The sequence below is a fragment of the Carlito syrichta genome, unplaced genomic scaffold (genome assembly GCF_000164805.1).
Source record: "Carlito syrichta isolate Samal-C Ts95f unplaced genomic scaffold, Tarsius_syrichta-2.0.1 Scaffold288451, whole genome shotgun sequence".
Lineage (NCBI taxonomy): Eukaryota > Metazoa > Chordata > Mammalia > Primates > Tarsiidae > Carlito > Carlito syrichta.
In genome coordinates, this window is record NW_007232547.1 from 279,449 (window position 1) to 303,522 (window position 24,074).

The 24,074-nt window shown below is 40.0% G+C and overlaps 1 protein-coding gene across 2 annotated transcripts in view; it reads left to right on the forward strand.

Annotated features, from left to right (window-relative positions):
* Positions 1–24,074, forward strand: part of ACSL5 (acyl-CoA synthetase long chain family member 5) — a 45,350-nt gene that overhangs the window by 10,827 nt on the left and 10,449 nt on the right. Inside the window, exons 1-12 of one of the 2 annotated variants that reach the window (XM_021710329.1) lie at positions 4,947–5,007; positions 6,179–6,363; positions 9,879–9,987; positions 14,662–14,726; positions 14,838–14,939; positions 17,089–17,188; positions 18,134–18,312; positions 19,089–19,121; positions 19,211–19,262; positions 20,202–20,275; positions 20,590–20,667; positions 21,815–21,949. In XM_021710329.1, coding sequence (XP_021566004.1) covers positions 6,208–6,363; positions 9,879–9,987; positions 14,662–14,726; positions 14,838–14,939; positions 17,089–17,188; positions 18,134–18,312; positions 19,089–19,121; positions 19,211–19,262; positions 20,202–20,275; positions 20,590–20,667; positions 21,815–21,949 — 1,083 coding nt within the window. In that variant the 5' untranslated portion in view covers positions 4,947–5,007; positions 6,179–6,207. Of the gene's footprint in view, positions 1–4,946; positions 5,008–6,178; positions 6,364–9,878; positions 9,988–14,661; positions 14,727–14,837; positions 14,940–17,088; positions 17,189–18,133; positions 18,313–19,088; positions 19,122–19,210; positions 19,263–20,201; positions 20,276–20,589; positions 20,668–21,814; positions 21,950–24,074 lie in introns of those variants that run through there. The other variant, XM_021710328.1, reaches the window with a different exon arrangement.

The window sequence follows — 24,074 nt, forward strand, 5'->3', positions numbered from 1 at the left end:
GGATCGCCGGAGCCCAGCAGGTTGAGGCTGCGGTGGCCGGGAGCGGCCACTGCACTCTAGTCTGGGCGACAGAGTGAGATTCCAACTCAAAAAAAAAAAAAAAAGAAAAAGAAAAAATACAATCTTTTCAAAGAAAATGATACCAAAAGAAAATAATGTTTGTCCTATAGGGATAGCCTGAAAGATTCATAGCAATAAATACAGTTGACCAAATATTTAAATGATAAAATAGAAAGGACAATTTAAGGACTTTATTCAAAGAAAATGAGACTCGGGGACAAAGGGAGGCCCAAACTTTACCCATACAATGATCACATGTATACCTAATCCTGAATTGTACCCCACATCTTTCAAATTAAAAATTAAAAAAAAAAAAAGAAAAGAAAATAGGACTCGATGAAGACATGCTGACTCAGATTCACAGAGGAACAAAATCCAAAGCTGAATGTGAGGTGATCATAACCTAGACACCAGACTGGTCCAGGAAGCTTACACAGAGGAACGAAGACAAAAGATATCCTTCAGTTAGCTTGGGAATAAAATATGTTAGGAGACAAGAGATAAAGGATTTTGCCTATGATCGTTCATACCATAGAGGAGAGAAGGGCCCTGGGAGTGAAACAAGCAGAAGTGTGTAGAACAAATGCACATGCTGTGGTCTGAAGCCAAGGCATGTCACCATCACTACATCAAGTGGAGTAAGCTTTTTGACGTGGGCCATCCTGTTGTGTATTGGAGCTTGCTCAGTCCTCTGTGATGACCCAAAACAGGAACTCCCAGACAAAGCCTGACAGAGCTCTCTTTCCTCTTTTTTTTTTTTTAAATCACTACTGCACTTCTCCCTACACCATTATTTCCCAACTGAGAATGACGTTAAAGGGAAGAGGAGATGCCACCACACCAACTGCTTGCAGGGAATTCTGTGGAGTGATGGAACCAGAGTTGTAATTTGAGTTACACAGGACACATGACAAGAAGGGTGGTGGCTTTTTTCTTCATTTACTTGAGCACATCTGAATGTGTTAACAGATTCTAAAGGTAGAAGGATAACCAGAGCTTCCCAGTCCAGTAATGGTCTTACCTTTTCTCAGGTCTTTAGTTTCTCCCATTTAAATAGTGAGAGAATTACATGATAAGGTTGTGAATCCTCTCTAGCACTAACATCATAAGGTTAAAAACATGTGAGTATATTGTGCATTAAAAAGGAGATTATGGGCCAGACTCAGTGGTTCAGCCTGTAATCCCAGCACATTGGGAGGCCAAGGCGAGTGGATTGCCTGAGCCCACTGGTCCGAGAACAGCCCGGGCAACTTGGCAAGACCTTGTGTCTACAATAAAATGAAATAAAAAATTAGCTGGGTGTGGTAGTGTGTGCCTGTAGTTCCAGCTACTTAGAATCCTGCGGCAGAAGGATCGCCAAAGCCCAGCAGGCCAATGCTGGGGTGGCCATGAGTGTGCCACTGCATTCCAGTCTGGGCGACAGAGTGGCTCTCCAGCCTGGGCGACAGAGTGAGACTCCAACTCAAAAAAAAAAAGGGAGATTGTGAATAGTAAAAAGTCATCCTACAGAATGGAAGAGAATATTGCAAGTCATATAGCTGGTAAGGGTCTAATTTCCAGAACATATAAATAACTCTTACAATTCAACAACAAGAAGACAATCTAATTTAAAAATGGGCAAAGGACTTGGATAGGCATTTAATTATAGAAGAAATACAAATAGCCAACAGGCACATTTAAAAACGCTCAACATCATCAGTCATGAGAGAAAGAGAAGAAGCCCAAATTATAGACTCAAGCCTATAATTCCAGCACTTAGGGAGGCCGAGGTGAGAGGATTGCCTGAGTCTGCAGGTTTGAGACCAACCTGGGCAACATGGTGAGACCTCATCTCTACAATAAATCAAAAAAATTAGCTGGGAGTGGTAGTGCACACCTGTAGTTCCAGTTACTTGGAAGGCTGAGGTGGAAGAATCAGCTGAGAGCCCAGCTGGTCGAGGCTGCAGTGGCTGGGAGCATGCCACTGCACTCTAGCTTGGTCAAAATAGTGAGACTCCAACTCAAAAAAACAAAACAAAACAAAACAAAACACAAAGAGATACCATTTCATACCCATTCAGATGGCAATTTAAATAAACAAACAAACAACACACACACACACACAAAGACCCCCCAGAAATTAGCAGTGTTGGTAAGGGTGTAGATAAACCAGAACCCTCTAACATTGCTGGTTGAAATGCAAAATGATACAACTAAGTTGGAAAATTTGATTGTTTCTCAAAAAGGTCAGTATAAAATTGCCGTATGGCCCAGCAATTCTTCTCCTAAATATATACCCTAAAGAACCGGAAAAAGGTATTCAAACCAAAACTTGTATAGAAATGTTTATTATAACAGCTCTATTCATAATAACTGCAAGTGGAAACAACCCAAATATTCATTAATTGATGAATGCATAGACAAAATGTGGTCTGTCCGTACAACGGAATAGTATTCCGCCATAAAAAGGAATTAAGTCATTTGTATACCTAACCCTGAATTGTTCCCCACATCTTTACAATAAACAAATAAATAAATAAAATTTCAAAAGTAATGAAGTACTAACATACAAGAATGAACTGTAAAAACATTATACCAAGTAAAAGTCAGACACAAAAAGTCACATATTGCATGTTTTCATTTATAGAAAATATTTAGAATAGGTATATCCATAGAAACAGAAAACAGATGAATGCTTTCTCTAGAGGCTGGGGAGGGGTATGGGAAATGACTGCTAATGAACATGAGGTTTCTTTTTTGTGGTGATGAAAATGTTTCAGAACTAGCTAGACATAATGGTTGTACAACACTGTGAATGTACTAAATACTGCTAAATTGTGCATTTTTTTTTTTCAAGGCACTTCATCAGTTATTTGGCACATATGACAGCATTTCTTTGTCCCTGGGCCCAACACAATTTATACTTCATGAAACATATTATACATTTTACATAGTTTAATTTTAGAAATGCAGTTTGAGCTAGTTGATCTTTGACTTTGTGACTGCCTTATTTATTACTATGACGAATTCTCTTACATAAATTTTATCTCAATTTTTTTTTTTTTTTTTTTTGAGTTGGAGTCTCACTCTGTCGCCCAGACTGGAGTGCAGTGGCCGCTCCCGGCCACCGCAGCCTCGACCTGCTGGGCTCCGGTGATCCTTCCGCCTCAGCCTTCCTAGTAGCTGGAACTACAGGCGCGTGCTACCATGCCTGGCTAATTTTTTAATTTATTGTAGAGATGAGGTCTCGCCAAGTTGCCCAGGCGAGTCTCGAACCCGCGGGCTCAGGCAGTTCCCTCACCTCGGCCTCCCAAAGTGCTGGGATTACAGGCTGAGCCACCGAGCCCGGCCTCAATTTTTTTTTAATGTGGGGCAGCAGGAAGGAACCATCTGAAATTCTGTGCATCTCCCTCTTGAGTTGGGTACCTGGTCAGTGATAGTAAACTAAGTGAGTAAGCTAGTTCAGCTGACAGGTAAACACATCCTCCAGTGTCTTGTGCAAATAAAAGCCCTTGCCAGCGTAGGCAAGTACTTTCGTTCTCATGAAACTGTGGTCTTGAAATGTGTCACTATCTCCCTCGTTTGTAATACAATGGTCAGTCTCATTCCACTTGTGGGCAATATCACTGAAGTCTGTCTAAAAGGAGTAGCCAAGAATTGGCAGGCCAGGGCCCCATTAAACTTGATGTGTTTTTGTTTATTCCATACCAGACTCCTAAAACTTGATATTAGTTAAAATTGATGTTTCACAAAAATCCAGTCTTCTGGGTTATCTAAGGGGAAAAATTCTGACAGTCTGGTGACCCTGGCCCACATTACTATGTGGTAACAATCCCCAGGGATTGACAGCAGGTCTCCCCTTGTGACTGGATAGGGATGAATTCTCTATTCCTTTTCTCCTATGTGTTACCAGCCAGCCTATTCACCCTCCTTCTTGCCCATCACCCCTGTACCACCACAGCTGAACAGAAATTTCACCTTTAGACCCTATTTTGAAGACATTGTTTACAAAGTCTCCTATCCAAGTGTAAAACTGCCATTTGGAAGAAGGCGGCAAAAATCCTTAGCACAATCATTTTTCCCATGGCCAAGAAGGAGGGTGCTGGTAAGGATCTCTTAATTTGTAGGTGGGATTGGGACAGAGGGAAGAAGCCCAGATAAGATATTACCAGACTGGTCGCAGTGTCCTGGTCTGTGGGGAGAGGTTGGTGGTGGGCTGGATGGGCTAGCGCAAAGCAGTTTCTCCTCCCCATTGGCACTACAACTTTCTCTGTCAATTTCACAATGTTCCTTGGGGGCGGTCCCCCTTCTCTGCATGGGCTGCATGGCTGGCTTTTGAACACTTTTGTGTCCTGCAGCGCCACTTCACCATACAAGTCCAGGTAAGGCCAAATTCCAAAACTTCAAACTCTCGGAATCCTGCCAGGTGGTCACAATGGCACCTTTGTTGCTTTGTTGTTATGTAACCTAGCACCTGTGGGACCTTGCTTTTGTTTTGTTTTGTTTTTGTCTTATTTTTCTCGTCGTATATGCAATTTGGAAAGAAACCAGGGTTTGGGGACTATTTTGTCAGTCTCTAGAAGTTCAGTTTTCTTCCATAAGATGGAAAGGGACTACTCCAAAGTCAGGTAATAACCAATCAAGGGGTAGAAAAGTACTAAGAGTGACTCAGGATTTCTTGTGCCTGTTCCTGCCCCCACACAAAATTCCTATGCCTTATAGCCTTCCTTAGACTAGAGTGAAATGTTTCCCTTAATGGAGAATGTTCCAGATGCCAGCTAATGGCAGCTGCCCAAAGCTCTAAGGGCTGCTATGATCTTGATCTGATAAAACATTTTAACGGGCTTGCTTTGCTCTTTTGATTCTAAGTGGATTGTTTGGCTTCGCCTCTGAGATACTGTTCTGCCAGGTGTTGCAGTAAACTGTGAAGAATGCAAATTCTGAGCTCTATTTGCTGTCACCTGTAAGGCATCAGACAGATTTGATCTCTTTGAACTATGTGATTTGATCTATAAGAAAAAGTGCGCTAAGATATTTTGTAGATTTTAATAGAGAAGCAGCAATGGAGGACGGTGTGTGAACTTGGACAAGTCACTTTACCCTGGCAGCATTCATTTTCTCTTCTGTGAAATACTACTGTATGGCATTGCTTGAATTAAACAAACCACACAAACACCCCAGCCCAGTGCTTGGCATATACTAAGTGCCTATGTGTTTACCGCTATTTTCTTAAGTGAGACTAAAAGCTGTAAGATAACAGCTATCCAGGAAAAGATGGTTTTAGCAAAGGTATGTTCCCAGGACCCCAAGTTAGTCCCTCCCACTAAAATAGTTTGCAACTATACGGAAAGCTGGGTTGGAGAAAGCCTTTGTTGCTTTTAGTTTCTCGACATCTCTTCCTGGCCTAACTCTCCAGTGTGTCGGGTCCATTCTCCAGCATCATTTCTGTGTACCTGGTTAATGTTAGCCTCATGGAAAAATGATTCCTCTGGGATCCCTAGGGGAGAGGATGTTGGACATGGCAAGTTATGATGCCATTGATCTCTGAAGCCTTTCTGATACTTCGAAAAATAAAGCAGTAAGCAAGGCTTATCTAGTCAGCAGGAAATATCCTTCATTAAAAATGATTAATTTCTGAAACCTATGATGTCATCTCTACAGAGATATTTGGACTATATGTGGGAAATGCAGTCAGATGAGTCCTTCCTGACCCTAGGCCAGCCTGGGCCGAGGAAGTCTCTGGCACACTCTTCCTCTGACCACCACACTTGTTGGATCCAGCAGGCTGCCTTCTTCTAGGCTTTCTGTGCCAAAACATAAAAGGGCAGTCATTTCTCAAAATTATCTGGGAAATGATTAACTTGTTTCCTTTGATCCTTTCCACTTTGTGCAAGGACAGTCAAGTGGTAGGGATGGAGAGTACATTCTATTATTTTCAACATTGCTAAGGTAAATAGTGGGAGAAATTGTGCTGCTAGAGAGGTGCAACTCTATTTGGAGGGTTTGGAGGAGTGTGTGTGTGTGTGTGTGTGTGTGTGTGTGTGTGTGTGTGTGTGTCCTTTTACAAACATAAAACTATTGAGTAAAAAAAAATGCGGCCATTTCCTCTAAATTTTTCTTTCCCCCGTTTTTTTTTAAGGTCTGAATTTCCTGCTGCTATTCACAAAGATGCTTTTTATCTTTAATTTTTTGTTTTCCCCACTTCCAACCCCGGCATTGATCTGCATTCTGACTTTTGGAGCTGCCATATTCCTGTGGCTGATCAACCGACCTCAGCCACTCTTATCTCTTATTGACCTGAACAATCAGTCTGTGGGAATTGAGGTAACTTACCAGTCATCTTTTTGATCAAACTCAAACTGTAATTCCTGGGGATAACTCATGAAGGGGATTGGGTGTAGCATAGAAAAGTAAGCCTCTTAGATTACTGGTCAACAGACAATTTATAAATGTAAACTTCTATTACTGGCACATCTTTCTTTTTAATAAGGAAGGTTTGTACGATTCTGTTAATCTAGACCAGCATTGGCAAACTATAGTCAGGAGTAAAAGCCACCATTTTCCTGCAACTATTATGTTAAGAATAGCTTTTACTTTTTTAAAGCAATGAGTAAAAAGCAAAAATGAGAATGACAATACATGTTTCTCAAAGCCTAAAGTATTTTCTGTCTAGCCCTTTACAGGAAAGTTTGCCAACCTCTGGATCTAGACGATAGAGTCAGTACTTTGGGGGCAGAAGAACATTTTCATTGAGATAACCAATGTCTAAGAAGGGTGAAGATGTTATTTCCTTGAGTTAAATTAATTCTTCTTAAACCGCTAGAAGTTGAACATGGCTCACTCCCCTGGCTTTTAGCAAATCATCCAACTTCCTGTATCTATGAACAAACTGAAAGTTCCAACAATGTTCTTTTTCATCTTTCTTCTTCCTCTGTGCATATCTTCATTCATTTTCAGCTTCAACTCTCTTCAGAGAAAAAAAGCATTTCTGTTTCTTTACAATGCTAACCTCTCCTGATCTGGTTTTTTTTCTTTGTGTCTGTGTGTTTGTTTGAGTTAGTGTTTCACTTTGTCACCCAGGATAGAGTGCAGTGGCAGGATCACGGCTCACTCCAGCCTCTACCTCCTGGGCTCAGGCAATACTTCTGCCTCACCCTCATGAGTATCTGGGACTACAGGAGCACACCACCACACCCAGCTAATTTTTGGAGTTTATGTAGAGACAAGGGCTCATTGGTCTTGAATTCCTGGGCTCAAGCAATCCTCCCGCCTTGGCCTCCCAAAGTGCTGAGATTACAGGCATGCGCCACCATGCCCAGCCCCTTCTGTTCTTTTCACAATCTTCTTTCACATACTCAGGAATCTTACTCAAAGTTACCTCCACTCTCCAATCCAACCGCTGCTTTTTTATACATCTGCATATTCAGTTTCTTCATTGGCATCTTCCTAGCCTACTGCATTCCATCATCTCCTCTCACGTTTTCTCTTTCCCACCACAATTCTTTAAGGGTAGTTTACTTGTTGATTTCCTCTTCTGAACTTCAACCCCCTGAGATCTGATCTTTCATTACTACCATCTCCTCCAAAGTGCTCTTGATCACTCATGACCATACTTCCAAATTCAATATCTTCCTCAGCCTTTCTCTTAATTGACTTCAGACTTCTTTCTTGAAACTCCTCCTTTTGCTTTTCATAATAATCTTCAGCCAGATTTCTTCTTAGTTTCCTGGCAGTCTTCTTTTGTCACTTAGGTTATTTTCTCTTCAGATCCTAGGGTTTTATACTCAGCATCTCTCAATTACCTAAAGCAGGGGTTAACAAATATATTCTACAAAGGTCAGGCAGTGAATAGTTTAGGTTTTATAGTTGCTCTTTTGCATCTACTTAATGCCACTATTGTAGAGTGAAGATACAGTAGTAGACAATATGTAAATGAAAGAGCAGGACAATTTTCCAATAAAACTTTATTTATAAAAGTAGTTGGTAGACCAGATTCAGCCTGCAGATTGTAAAGTCTGCCAACCTCTTCTCTAACCCCTCACAACTGAGAAAATGCCTTCTCTTCTATGACTTGAAAAGGTCCCCAAGACTGTGACACCGAAACCTGACTTTTTAGTTTTGACCTCAGTGATGTTCAAGTAACTTCATCTCTACAAGTCTCTTTCTTGCTCTTCTCCCTAAACACACACACACACGCGTGCGCACGCACACACGCACACGCACACACATACACACGTACCTTTTCCTGTTCTATCTCCTTATCCAGCTGCCTAAAGTTAAGAGTCTAAATCATTTTTTATTCTTCCTTCTTCCTTGTCCCATGAATATAAACAGACAGCAAGACTCCATCTTCCTTCACTAGGTAAGGAACTTTATTTTTGATGCCTTGATGTGATACACCATGGAAATTCTCCTTGATGTTCTAGAGTAAGTCAGATCTCTTGCTACTGTAAGTCAGACCACAAGTTACTCTGTACTATAATGTTGTAGCCTTCATCTTGGCTAGTAATTTATACTTCCTTCATGCTTATTTAATTGGTGCCTATTCTTCTCTAGACTAACCTTCATGAGGGTTGGACCATGCCTGTTGCTCCTATTGCAGTTCCAGGATTCATCCCAGTGTCTGCTCCTGTAGTTCCTGCTGACAATCTAGAAATTGTTCCCTAGTTACTTCTCTTTCTCAAATACCCTGTTCTCTAACTGCCCACTGGACTCGGTGCTGTGTTTTCTTGTTTTCATGTCTTTGTTCAAGCTGTTCCTTCACTCTGGATTGTTCTTCCTTTTTTCTCCTCCACCCTACCCAAACCACATCTTTTTTAGTAGATGCCTACTTGTCTTTGAAGTCTCTATTGAAATAGTATTTACAGCTGGGCATGGTGGCTCACGCCTATAATCCCAGCACTTTGGGAGGCTGAGGTGAGAGGATTGCCTTAGCCCACAGGTTCAAGACCAGTCTGGGCAACTTGGTGAGACCTCATCTCTACAATAAATCAAAAAAATTAGCCGGGCACAGTGGCACTTATCTGTAGTTCCAGCTACTTGGAAGGCTGAGGCGGAAGGATCGCCTGAGCCCAGTAGGTCGAGGCAGCAGTGGCTGTCAGTGCGCTACTGCACTCCAGCCTGGGTGACAGACTGAGACTCCAACTTAAAAAACAAGCAAAAAAAGAAATAGCATTTATTCCCTCTAAACTCCACTGCACTCTGGTCTGGGCGATGGAGTGAAACTCCAACTCAAAAAAAAAAAAATACAAAATTGAGTGCTTCATGTTTCCTTCAAATCCTGTATTTATTTTCATCATAGCATGTATGTCACAGTATTATATTTGCATTGTTTTCTTATTACCCACCCATATGCCTAACACCCTAGTTTATGAGGCGCTCAAGAGCCGCCATTTTGTCTTAACTCACATTTACAGTATTTGCATAGTGCCTAGAACACATAATATGCATGCAGTAGAAGTTTAAACTTAGTATGATAAGCAGATGTAAAACTAAACATATAATCTACCCTCCATATATGACATATATAAATACATAGATACATACATATACACACACATTCATATGTATGGCAGGAGGATTACCACAAACATAACTGACGATCTCTGAGTGATAGGATTACAGATCAAATTTTCTTGTCTTTTTTATACTTTTATATTTTCCACATTTTTAATGATGTGAGCATAATACAATTTTGAGGTTTAAAAATTGATTTAATCAAAGAGAACACGCCTATGACCTCAAAACCAGCATTTATGCCCTTTTCATGTCAATCCATAAAGGTTTGGAAAGGGTCGGGGGAGATTTGGACTGGGCCTAAACTTGGTCTTGTGTCTTAGGGAGGAGCACGGAAGGGTGTTTCCCAGAAGAATGCTGACCTAATACGTTACTACTTCTCAGATGCCAAGACTATGTATGAAATTTTCCAAAGAGGACTTGCTGTATCTGGTAAGCCTGGTAGTCTTTCCTTGCCTAAAGAAGACTGAGGTGGGATCTGTTCCACACCTCTTCTTCCCTGTTCCATTTCTAAAACCCCAGCTGTTTAGATGCAGTGGTCTGAATGGAATCACGAAAAAGTAGAGGAGACGTTAGCACCATGTCAGGATGGGTGCTGGAATGAGGATTGGACAGTCTCAGATTTGAAACCCAATTCTTCCGTTTTCAGCTGTGTAACCTCTGCAAACCACCTTTTCTTTTTAAACCTGTTCCTCACAAAACATAAGAACTTCTCTGCTAAGTTGTTGTTAAAGAGCCAAGGAGATAATAATGTGTGGAAATGTATTTTGATTAACTCAACAGTACATAACGTTTGTTTAGAAACATGCTTTTCATAATTGCATTTACAGACAGAAAATCTGAGCCAGGGCTAACAGTCAGGACTCCTGACCTCTTACCTTGTCCTTGACTCCTATACCATAATACCAGCCCATGCAGCCACTCTTAGGATCACAGAAGGCAATTATCTTTGGACTTTCTTAGAAACGCCACGAAATGAACTTTGATAAGTTCATTTGGAATACATCAAGCTCTAATATTTATATCTTGTATCATTTAACACAATTCTAGGCATACAAGTTTACTCCAAAATCAAAGGGCTTACAGCTCTGTCCATGCCTTTTTTCCTCTGAGTGACATTCTGCCCAGGTATAGGTTTGCCTGTGTGACTGTTTTAGTCCTCCCTTCCCTTCTGTGTGTTAACTATGACTTTGACAATATTAATAACCAACTCCCCTCAAATGCAATAACTACTGTACATATACTGTCTATTTAATCTTTCCTAAACCCTAGGGATTAGCTACTATCACCCCAATGTTTACAGATGAAGAAACAGAGATTCAGAAGTTCAAGAACAGGGCCAAGGTCACAGAACTACAAAATATATTGGAGCTGATGCTAAAACCTAAGTTTTTTTGTTTGACTAGATGGTTATATTCTAGGTTAGCTCTTGTGTGTTTTTAGAAGTAGTTACTCCTCCAGATAATAAAAAGTTTATTATAAAGAAACCATCTACCTGAGGGTTCCACAGGGGCTTGTATGTAGTATTTCTGGCTCCAAATCAGCATTTGTTTAGTCTTCCATGCAAATAACAAATAGAGACAAGTTTCTTCTCTGGCTACTTAAGGTAGCATACAGCTAGTAAAGTAGAATTTATTTTAGGATTTTCTGTTTTTAGAAGTTTTCTTCATTGAGTGTGGATTATTATTATTATATTTAAAAACTAGTCATTTAGCTTGTAATATGTGGCACATAAAATTTATCATTTAGGATTTTTTAAATACTAAATTAAAACTAAAGCAAAATGATTAAAATGACTTCTTATCAAACAGGCATGAGAAATCCAGCATGGTTGCTTTCCTAGAAAAATGAAACTTCTGGATCTATCTGAAGCTGAATATGTTCGCCTGAATATATCCCTTTAACTCCTATTCAGTAGTTTGTGTTGAGTTTCACCTGGGCATATTGTTTAAAATATATGTCCTCTGGCTCCACCACCTTAGTTTCACTGACTTAAATTTTCAGATGGTGAGAATAAAATGTCTTCAGGAAACTTTGTATTTTACCAAAGTTTCCAGGGGATTATGTGTACCAGAGTCTGAATTCTACCTAGTTTGGGATGGCAACTCTGTCAAAAAGTTATTAACAGATGGGTTCTTTGTAGATGGCCACACCTTAGAACAGAGCAAGGTCTGAGTTGAAGAAGTTTATGAAAGGCTAGGCTGTTGCCTGATCCGGACTTTGGCTAATGGAGAGTTTAATAAGATCTGAGTTGTTGCCTCTTTGGGCCAATTATTTGACTTGTTCTTTGGCCACCAGTCTCTGCTAGCATTTTCATCAATTAGGAAGTGATAAAAAGATGCAGTATAGTTTCTTCCACATTCATCTCCTCTACCGCTTGCTAGGAGAGCTTGAAGAAGTGATTCCATTTCTCCATAATTTTTAGTACGATGGGAATGATAATAGTTGGGAAGACCAAACGAATTAATGTGTCTGACATGGAGTAAGCATTCAATCAATGGTAGCTTCCACTAGCAATTAGTGTTAGTACAAATGATCTCATTGGTAGACCACCCCAGGCACACGCCCTGGGAAAGCAGGTCTTTCACCATCTGACAAAGCAAGAATTGCCATGCTTCAGGGAAAGTTACAGTCTGAGACTTTCCTGCTCAGGCTTTCATACAACTGTTTCAACAGGAAGAAAAAGTACTAACAGTCTCATTCATTTTTTATATCTTCTTAATCAGAGTAGCTACCTCTTTCCTGCCTTCCTTCCTTTTTCCTCCAGTTCTTAGCCTAGACATTCACTTATTTGCCTCTGAATTCCTAGTAAACTTCTCCCTGAATACTTCCTTTTGTCAAGACCTGAATTCCTCTTAGCAATTTGGCTAGATCCCCTATATAAAATTTTCTTCCTTTCTATTTGTCTACTTATAACTTAGCCTCATTTTGGCTTAGATGTGGGGGGGCTTAGGGTTGTCCCTCAGCCTAATACCACAGTCTATGGCTTAGTTTTAAGAGCTGAGGCGATTATTTACCTCAAATGGTTGAGGTAAATAAATGGGTGTTTCCAGATTTATTTTAAGGAAGACTAAGTACTTTAGATATTCAAAAGTTTAATTTTTCTATTGTCAAATGTGAGACACAAATTGGAAAAATATTGAAGGCAAATGTACATGTGTGTATGAAGGGCAATCCAAAAAACCCCATCAGCATCAGTGTACCAGCTAGTGCTGTTGTGGGAAGATGCATGTGGCTTCAGTGAATTTTTTTTTGGAGATTCTTTCAATACATTTGCCTGTTTCATGATCGGTGATATGTGAGCACTCCTGCCCACACCGTGCTGAGTGTTCAGTAGTTTTTTTTTTTGTTTGTTTGTTTTTTGTTTTTTGAGTTGGAGTCTCTCACTCTGTCGCCCAGACTGGAGTGCAGTGGCTGCTCCCAGCCACCATAGCCTCGACCTGCTGGGCTCCGGCGATCCTTCCGCCTCAGCCTTCTGAGTAGCCGGAATTACAGGTGTGTATTCCCACCCCGGCTAATTTTTGATTTATTGTAGAGATGAGGTCTCGCCAAGTTGCCCAGGCAGGTCTTGAACCCGCGGGCTCAGGGAATCCACTCACCTCAGCCTCCCAATGTGCTGGGATTACAGGCTGAGTCACTGAGCCCGGCTTGTTCAGCAGTTTTTGACCAAAACCAGCATGATTCTCATGCCCCACCCTCCCTAGTCAACTGATTTTACCCCAAGTGACATTTTTTATTTGTTTGTTTGTTTCCTCGGATGAAAAAAGTCCTCAAAAGGAACATTTTGCCAATGTGCAAGAGGTGAAACAGAAAATGGCAGAGACACTAGAAGGCATCAAAATTGATTAGTTCAAAAACTGTTTTGAGCAAGAAAAGGCGTCTTGATAGGCATATTGCATCAAATGGAGAGTATTTTGAAGGTGACAGAAGTTTAAACATATAAGAATAAGCACACAGTTCTTATAAATAAATTCTGGTTTGGGGGCATCCCTCTTGTATGTATGTTCTTGTAGTTTTTTACGAACCTTGGTATCTTAGAAGATACTCTCATATAAACAGGCAAAGTACATGAACCGATGAGTCATGAGAGTAAATAAAACGTAACAAATAAGGAAAAAGTCTCACTTTAATAGCTGTTACAGAAGCTGAAACTAAAGTAATAAATTTTCAAAACTCTCAAACCAGAAGACATTTTTAAATGACACTATTTAGTGTCAATGAGAGTGTAATAAACTTGATATGTTGCTAGTGGAAGAAAAATGAATTGTTTCATCACTCTGGGAAGCAGGGTGGTGTTATGCTCCAAAAGCCTGACTGTTCTGAGTCAACTCACTTATTTAACTATAGGAACTCTAATAAAATGTTCTGAATCTGAAATTATCAATCTGAAAATACTTATCATAGTATTATTTAAGGTGTCAAACCTGGAAACAACCTAGACACTCACAATGAGATAAAGTCAACTACAGTAGAGCCGTTCATTCATTGATCATTGAAATATCTACAGGTAAGAAATAACATGGAAATATTTACATCAGACTGGGAGAGGGATACCACATTATTACAGGATACTACATTATTATATTCATTCCAAATACGTGGAATGAACATAACTCCGTACAACTGTGCAAAGGAACTATTGAAGGAATTATCAGTGTTAATAAGGGTATTTGTGTAATGAAATTAATGACTCATTTTGATTTGTTTCTATATTTTTATGAGCATATATTTATTTTATTATAGAAAAGTTCAGTCCAAGATTATTTAATATAGGCTGTTTGTGTTTATTTGTAGACTTTTACTTGGTCACATTATATGTAAACCAAATGAATTACTTTCTGTGAATGCTATATTACCATGGAGATCATATATTCAACACGGAACCATGCCTGTTTTGTAGCATTTCCTAAATGTATAGTTTATAAAACTCTCTGCCTTTGAGAACTGAGTACACATTGGCCTTTGAATTTCCTAGAAACATAAGAGAAGCTCAAATTCTTGTTTGATTTATCCTTTGTGTCATGCCTCTTCTCAATCTCCTTTTACATTTTCTGGTCCAAAGGATTTTAACCTGGAGGTGATTTTCTTTTAATGTTATGTTTTTAGACAATGGGCCCTGCTTGGGGTATAGAAAACCAAACCAGCCCTACAGATGGCTGTCCTACAAACAGGTAAGTCAGGCCCACGGTTTCACAAAGATTCTTTTGCTAATGTAGAATCCTGAGCTAATTTGATCTCTTTGGAGTCTTGACCTCTTCTCTCTCTCTCTCTCTCTTTGACAGGTGTCTGATCGAGCAGAGTACCTGGGCTCCTGTCTCTTGCATAAAGGATATAAGCCATCACCAGACCAATTTGTTGGCATCTTTGCTCAGAATAGGCCAGAGGTAACCAGGTTGAAGCTAACTAAAGGAAATGAGCCAGGGTTAAATTTTAAAATGTTGAATCCTAACCTTAATCCAGCATTCTGACACTTGTTGATGACTTACCAATGCTATTTAAAAACCTCATACTGCTTATTCTGCTCGAAAGAGTTACAACTCTGAACTCAATTTCCGGCTAGACATCTGGTACTCTAGTCTGGGTGTTTAGATTTCTCTCATTTCCCAGTCCATCATGGGTCATTTTAAGTCAGTTTGATTATAAAGGAAGCTATAAAAGACTGTCAAATAGGATCTTGAAGATATTGTGAAAAGGGATGTATTAGTACTAGAGGTGGAACTTTCATGTTGCACTTGAACTAGTAAATTAAGGCACCCATTGCTATTGAGTCTGGCCACAGCTACTTTTTCACAGTGAGTTGGAAGTAGATTTTAAATGGTAAGATGATGGAATTAAGCTTCCCCCCAAGTTCCAGCTCAGTCATTAGGCCCAATAGTCTCAGAGACAGGTTCTTTATGGTTTGGATGCTGAATAGTGTCAGTTACTTAAGGTACTGGTTACATTTTTAGGTGAAGCTGCATACTCCATTTTTGTTATACCTAGCCTTAATAGGAAGAGGTACACTTGACTCTAGTTTAGGAGCTTAACACCAAACCTAATGCAGTTGCCCCTTAAACAACACGGAGATTAGGGCCACCTCTATGCAGTCCAAAATCCACATATATCTTTTGATTCTCCAAAAACTTATGAATAGCCTGCTGTTGACTGGAAGCCTTCCCAATAACATAAACAGTTGATTAACACATATTTTTTATGTTATATGTATTATATACTACATTCTTATAATAAAACAAACTAGAGAAAAGAAAATGCTATTGAAAAAATATTTTTACTATTCATTAAGTGGCAGTAGATCATCATAAAGGTCTTCATCTTTGTCATCGTCACATTGAATAGGTTGAGAAGGAGGAAGGAAAGGAGAGGTTGGTCTTGCTATCTCAGGGGTGGCAGAGGTGGAGAGATGGCGACAGTGGAAGTAGAGGTAGGAGAGACAGACACATTCAGTGTAACTATATTGAAAAATAATTCATGTATAAGTGGATCTGCACAGCTCAAACCCATGGTGTTTAAGGGTCAACTGTATATTAGTTTGCTAGGGCTGCCATAATAAAATATATAGACTATGTGATTTAAACAACAGAAATTTATTTTCTCACAGTTCTGGAAGCTAGGAGTCCGAGATTAAGGTGTCAGTAGGTTTGGGCTACATTTGTATTATAGTTGTCGGTGTCTTATCTCCCTTACTTAACTGTACTTTATGGCAGTATTCGTGACAGGCCCTGCGGCCCTACAGTGATTTCTCCAGAGGTCTCTCTCTTGACTTGCAGATAGTTACCTTTTACAGCCTCACATGCCTTTTCTCTGAGCATTTACATCCCTGGCGTTCCTTTCTTTTCGTATAAGGAAATGATGAGGGTCCCACCCTTATGATGTCATTTGACCTTAATAACCTCTTTAAAAGCCCTATCTCAAATACTGTCACATTGGGAGTTAGGGCTTCAATGTGCATTTGGGGTGGACTAGGGGGACTGAAAGAAGGAGATGCGATTCAGTCCATAACACCTAGACTGACATTTGAGACCTACCATAGCAGATTCTGGTCTGCTAATGGTTCCATTTTCACTTCCCATCACTCTTCATGCTTGCTAATATGTAACACACAGTGATGCCATCCTATCTTTTTCATTCCCTTCTTTGCCTTATCTACCTCTATCTCCATAACCGAATCCTACCAGTCCTCTAAAGCCCTGTTCAATTTTTATCACTTTCCCCAAAGTAGTCCCAAATAGCCTCTACCTCACCCTTGAAAGTACTTCCGTAAAACCCCCTAATGCTTTCCCTACCTCTTACGTATGGAATATGTCACACTCTACTTTTGTATTCTGGTCTACCTTTGTATTATAGTTGTCTCTGTACCTCTTATCTCCCTTACTTAATCGTACTTTATAGCACTATCGGTGACAGTCCCTGTGGCCCTACAGTGATTTTCTTTTTTAATATCAGAGTTACCAAATAAACCTTTGTTGACTGAATGACTGAATTAATACTCTTTAAGGTGCTCCCCAGTCCTTACTTGAACTTTTCTCTGTTCAGTGGATCATCTCTGAGCTGGCTTGTTACACATACTCCATGGTAGCCGTTCCCCTGTATGACACCTTGGGAGCAGAAGCCATCATATATATTGTCAACAAAGGTAAAATTTCACTATTACGTTACAATTTGATTCTTTCATAATGCTGAGGAAGTCCTCAATCTCTGCTTTCTTTTTTCTTTCAGCAACTTAAAATGCTGTGGCCAAAATGCTCAAGTCTTTCTGGTTCTGCAGTATTTAAGATATAACTTACAGGGAAGTTCTAAAAAATCCATGAGGGAGAGATACACACATATGATAGGGTCAATGAAATGCTTCAGAGTGGCATAGTATAATAACATAGTTTTGATATAAGACTACTTGCTTTGAACATACTAGATAAATACCCATAGAGTGAGCTTAGTGGCCTAACTCATCATGGAGCTACAGATTTCATCTCCTACTCTTATAAATTCAAGTCAGTACAGTTAACCAGCATGTACCAATGTCTATGGTAAGTCTGTAGAAAAAATTGCCATTGTTAGAGAAACAAGTCCAAGTTCAATAGGCAAGTAACAGACCTTTCACATATCCAAGAGTCTATCCTGGAACTAGTAGATTAAGTGACGCCATTAGAAGCTTTCTATTTGCAAAACAACTATCAAGCAAATGCTAGCATTTAGAATCATAAAATGCTAAAAATCACATTTTACCCTTCTTTGGTTTCTATCCCTAATCCCCTTCTCAAAACAAAACATGTGGATAGGACCACACCCAACAATCTAGACACATTTTCTGAACGATTTTTCTTAAACAGAAGGAATTTCGTGGTTCCTCAAGAACTGTAAAACATGTTGGCAGCATGCAAGAAAACGATGTGCTTCTGTTTCAACTAATCTCATTTATTATCAATGGAATGTTTCAGGTTGTACATTGTACATCAGATCTGTGATGTAATCTTCTTTGGGGACCTGCTAGCTTTGAAATTTAAAAAAATCTCTTTCTCCTTGCAAGGCAGTCAGGTACTTAGCAGAGCAAGATTGTGACTGGCTCTATTTCTGCTTTCAGCTGACATCACCACAGTGATCTGTGACACGCCCCAAAAGGCATTGGTCTTGATAGGAAATGTAGAGAAGGGCCTCACCCCAGGCCTGAAGATGGTCATCCTTATGGACACCTTTGATGATGATCTGAGGCAAAGAGGGGAGCAGAGTGGAGTTGAGATATTATCCCTGTTTGATGCTGAGGTATGGATCTGAAATTCAGCATGCATCTTGAAGCCTGGTCCAACCCCCCAGGCAACTTGCAGGACATCTACACAAGAGCACCAGGCTGTTGTTCTCCAGGGGTGCTGTGTGAAAAGTACGTTAGAGTCATGCTGTGAAACTTTGAAAATAATTTCCTCAAGACAACTCAGAAACTCATGCCAGGGGAGTAAAAAGTTCTGTGGCTATCGGTATAGACTTCTAAGTAGGGAATGCATAAGTACAGACTTTAGTAATGGTTAAAGAGGTGGCTCCTGGAGCCAGGCTGGCTCAGTGCGCGTTCTAGCACTGTATCTAGTAGTTAGATGACCTTGGGCAAGTGACTCCACATCTCCCTTTTCTCATCTATAAAATGAGGATAAAAATAGTCCCTTCCTCAAAGAGGTCTTATAAAGAGTTAAATTAGTTAATACATGTAAATCACTCAGGACAGTGATGGGTATGTAGTAAGCCCCGAAATGTTACTATTCCAATCATTCAAAAAAAATTTAGTCATGGTCCTAGATGATTGAATCTCAACAGTACAATGAGAAGTTTGGATATTTGGGATCTGCCCCTTTTAGGTTGGGGTTCTAGAAAAACCTAGGGCTTCCATTGTGCCTGAATATGCTCCTGGGGCTGGTCCAGGCTGAATTTTGGTTATATTCCCATAAAGATGTTCTCATAGAAAAGAGAAAGAAGGGAAAGAGAGGGCTACATTTGGCATATTTTGTCCATCTCAACTAATGTCTTTCCTTCTTGGTTTTCTATTCATGTAGAATCTAGGCAAAGAGAACTTCAGAAAACCTTTGGTGAGTTTTCATCTGCCTGAACTTGGAGTCTTGCTATAATCAACTCTTACAGTTCATGGTAGACTAAGCCCTTGTGCTTCCTCCCCCAGCCTCCTAATCCAGAAGACTTAAGCATCATCTGTTTCACCAGTGGGACCACAGGTCAGTGCCCTTAGACTCCCAGTCAGCCAAGAACATGGTTTGAATCCTTTACCACTGGTGAGCTGGTAAATATGCCCCACAATGAGTCTTATCCTTCAGGGTTCACAACCTAAGATTTTGAGTGTAGAGTCTCATAGAAAGATACAAACACAAGTAAATAAACTTAATTGAATACACTAGGAGGTGTTTACATGCTATGGATTTCAGGGGCCTTTACAATGACATCAGAAATTCAACTTTTCCCCCCAACCCATTATTCTCCTAATTTGACACCACTGAAATGGTTTCATTCAATCAAGGTAACTCAGTGATAGTTCTCTACAAAGGACTCTCTCCCTCCCCCTACACCTACCCATTTACTAGAATGCTTAATAGATTTTTTTTTTTTTTTTTTTAGAGATGAGGTCTTACTCTAACACCCAGGATAGGTTGCAGTGGTTTAATCATAGCTCACTGCAGTCTTGAACTCTTGGGCTCAAGCGATTCTCCTGCTTTAGCCTCCTAAGTAGCAGGGATTACAGGCATGAACACTTAATGGTTTTTAATGTGGTCCATTATGGTTTACAGTTATATTCATTCATTCCAGTATGCCCAGTTTATAAGGTTTATAACCATATTACTAGGTAATATTGGTAGATCTGATGTTCCAAACATATTAGCACACAAGGGAGTTGGGGATACTGGATTTTTCTTTTCGACTCTGCTGCTATCTGTGCCCTGTGTGGTAGTAGAAAGCCAACAACGCATTTAGCAGTAGAATCTTTGGGGGCATTAATCATTCCTAAACAGAGGCATATACCATTCACAAAAAAGAAACAGTGATAGGAAAGCTCTTGGCTGTCTGGAATATATAACCAATTGAATCTAACTTCTTTCAAGGTCAAAGGCTACCTATTAGCTAAATAAAAGATCTTTTTCTCCACCTATTATTTCCTACAGGTGACCCCAAAGGAGCTATGCTAACCCATCAAAATATTGTTTCAAATGCTGCTGCTTTCCTGAAATGTGTGGAGGTCAGTGAAAATGAGCCTTTCATTAAAATGTGAATCTGTCGCAAGATTTTTACATTTGAAGTTAGAGGAGGCAGAGAGGGAAAAAAAACAGGTTAAAAGACTGAATGTGGACAAGCACTGGTATGGTCTATGTCTGGAGGACTGTCTTTTAGGATCACTACAAATCTCTATACTTCATGCAGTTCAAGTCACCTCTTAAGAGTTATGCAGTGTACCACCTCCACAACTGTGGAGGAGATAGTTTTTAAATCTCTGTTGGAAGAGAAAGCTAGCATTAATTCAATGCTGTCTCCTCTTTGTTCCCTGATCTATAGCATACTTTTGAGCCCACCCCTGATGATGTGACCATATCCTACCTCCCCTTGGCTCATATGTTTGAGAGGGTTGTACAGGTGAGTGTCGTCCGTTCTTAGCAGGTATGTGACAAGGGGGTCCGGCCTTGATAGTCCCATGTTTATTCCAAGGCAGCTACATAGCATTTACCATCCTTTCTCTGGTGTGAGAGGCACAGGCAAGGAGTTGGCTCATCTGAGTCCTAATTCTGACATGACCCCTAACTTGCTGTGGGGCCTTCCTCATTAAGTCTGTGTGTGCCCAAGGGGGCTAATACTTGCTCCTGCCTTCACAGGAGTGTGTGAATCCAGTCAGATCACAGTCGGGAACTTTCTATCTGTCTTAATTCTGAGTGGACACACAAGATATCATGTCTTCTTTTTTATTTTGCTAGAATTTTTGAAACTGTATAGGGTTGGAGAAAAGGAAGTTCCCCAGAGGGTCAGGGAAGGAACATTTAAACCATATAAGATATGATCCATCACCCTATGGGTATTTTTACACCACACCTCAGTGTGTAAGGTGGGGCTGTCAGCATGGTGTGTGTATGTGTGTGTGGGGGGGAGTGCCCCTCTGTGCATTGACTCCAGGCTTTTCAAGCCATTCTGAGGCGGATTTGAGAACTGAAAGCAATATCAGGTAGTGTGATTGGAAAGTCCTCTCTTTGCTCTCCCCTCAACCCTCAAATGCCTTTTCAACCAGCTTAGGGTTGATGCCTAACACCAACATGCAAGATTCAGTTCGTTGGGCTAAAGTGTTGATAGCTGATTAATTTAAAAATTGATTCTAATAAACTTTTTAAAAAAACCTTAATATATATGAAATTGGGATTGTCTTACAATTGAAGTCATGCCCTACCATAATTGTCTGTTTTCCTTAATACTACATAATGAATGTTGTCTTTCAAAGGATGTTACCCAGACCTGTGTTGGAATTGGTGGGGACCCACAGTCTTGAAGTCTTATCTGTCCTGCCACCTCAGCAGAAATAAATTTCCATTCTTTCTTGGGGGGAGGCTATCAGAGTCCTGGGTACCTGGATTGGAAAGGGGGGTGCTCTGAAAAGTCCCCATGATCCATGATCCTCAACTTACTTTCTTCATTCTGTTTAAGTCAGCTCCCACCCTCCTCCCCACCTCCCCATCTCCCCTTTCCCGCCCCAAGGAGTCCTTTGGCTCTGAGCTCTACTACTTGTTTTGGATTTTAGGCTGTTGTGTACTCCTGTGGAGCCAGAGTTGGGTTCTTCCAAGGAGATATTCGGTTGCTGCCTGATGACATGAAGACTCTGAAGCCCACAGTGTTTCCCACAGTGCCTCGGCTCCTTAACAGGGTCTATGATAAGGTACTAACCCTGAGATGAGGGACTGTCTGCGACTTAGGCCTATGCTAAGGTTCTTAGATACTCTATACTGCTAAGAAATTTGCTGTACCTCTACCACTCACCCCCAACAAATACCTACTGTCATGTTTACAAGTCCAGTCGTGAAAAGCCATTATAAATAAAATCCTCTGTCCTCTGGATAAGATTACTTGGACTTGATCTGGAGAAAGCTCAACTCAGAGACTTCAGGATTATTTTAATGTAGTACCCTAGGTGACTCTGTAGGTAAGTACTTCTTGACTACCTTTTGAGGACATGCTTATCTCTGTTGTCAAAGTTCAGCTGACTTCCTAGGAAGTTTTTACTCTGATTTCATAATACATTTTATTTCATAATACATTTTATTTCATAATACATCCTGGTTCCTGAGCTTCTTGCTGAGGACCCATGATAAACATTTCAGATGTATTCTCTCATTTAATCTTCATAAAAGTATAGTAAACTGCACAATTACTCTCCCTAATTTTTGATGAGGAATCTGAGCCTTGGAGGTTAAATAATGTGCTCAAAATCATATCTAATAAGGGGTAGGGCCAGAATCAAGTTTTCTCATGGTACTTTTAGTTGTCATTGATCTGTTTTTCACTAGATTGCAAAATGGTCATTTTTCTAATTGTCATTCCTCTTACATTCATTAGCTGAGATTATTCCATAAAGGCAAGACAAATATTTTATTCTTTCATTTTATTTATCAATCTTCAGAATAATGGATTGGTGCCTCAACAACCTTCGAAAGTAGTCAGTTAGGTTTTTTCTTTGTATTTTTAGGAACTAATGATTTTCATTTTTGTATTTCGGTCATTCTTCTTGATGTTCAAATTATCTCATCTTGGAAGTTGGGAGTGCTCATTAAGTTGCTCATGTGTCCTTCTGAAATGACCTATGTGGTCATTGATAGGTTCCTTGTTTTCTGGCAAAACAAGATGTCCCAACTCATCTTGTATATTTCTCACCCAATTCATAGATTGATTAATTTCTCCAAGGAGTCATTGGAGCTGGGATTTGAACCCAGGCAACATAATAACATCTCATAATTCCACAGGCTTGGAGTCCTAAGAAAGTAACATACAGCCATTCTTCACACTTTGAACTTCATCCCTGAGATTCTAACATTTCCTTTCATACTTGGGATTTTCACCAAGGGCTCCAGTGACAGGGCAGGCAGTGTTTGAGAACACAGAGGACCCCAGGACAATGAAAGCCAGGTTTCTAACAGAATCTCTAATAATTCTAACAGTTCCTCATCATACTATGAAGTATTAACTTGTGTTGTTATGATTTATGTTCATGTTATTGGACATTTTTTATTTTTTAGAGGTAATTATATTAATACACAGTTCACTTTTGTAATCTATTTTTTAAATGGAGGACCTTATCAGTACAAATCTATAATTCTAGCTCTTTGTCAATGACTTTTTGAGAGGGAGGGTGAGTCTTGTGAATGTTGAAGGAAGATAAACCTCTTATAGCTGAGAAAGGTGTCCAGAATGACATAATGCAGGAAGTATTAGAGTCTAGAACTTATAGAGAGATAGTGAGACATTGGTAAAATAATAATGCTATAGGTATAAGAAGATGCTTATATAGTAGAGCACACTTTACATTAGGAGGTGAGATAAGTAGCCCTAGTTGGCTGGAGGCCCAGAAGTGATAGTGTAAACATGGACGATGACCAGAGAGGCATTCTTCAGATTTTGAACTAGAAAAGAACTTCGATTACTTTGAATCTGACTTCCAATAGAGTAGAGCCTTGAAGGCCAGAATATGGTTTAGAATTTAATGTTGGAAAAAAGGTAATCTCTTTGAGCTGTGCTTGGGGAACCTCTCCTTTGTCAGGAGTGTGACTGATGGATTGTAGAGTCGCACTGAGTCCAGAGTCAGAAAGACTAGGGAAATAACGTGTGCTGGGCAAATGTCATCAGAATTAATCTCAATGGAAAGGCCACCATGTTTCCTGGCTTTGGCCCCCTCCTCAACCTTGGGGAGGTGAATCTCCTTTCTCCTTTTAACTTATTTTCTAAATAAACTGTATTTTCCAATCTTAAAAAACAACAACAACAACAAAAAACTCAACGGAAAGAAATGA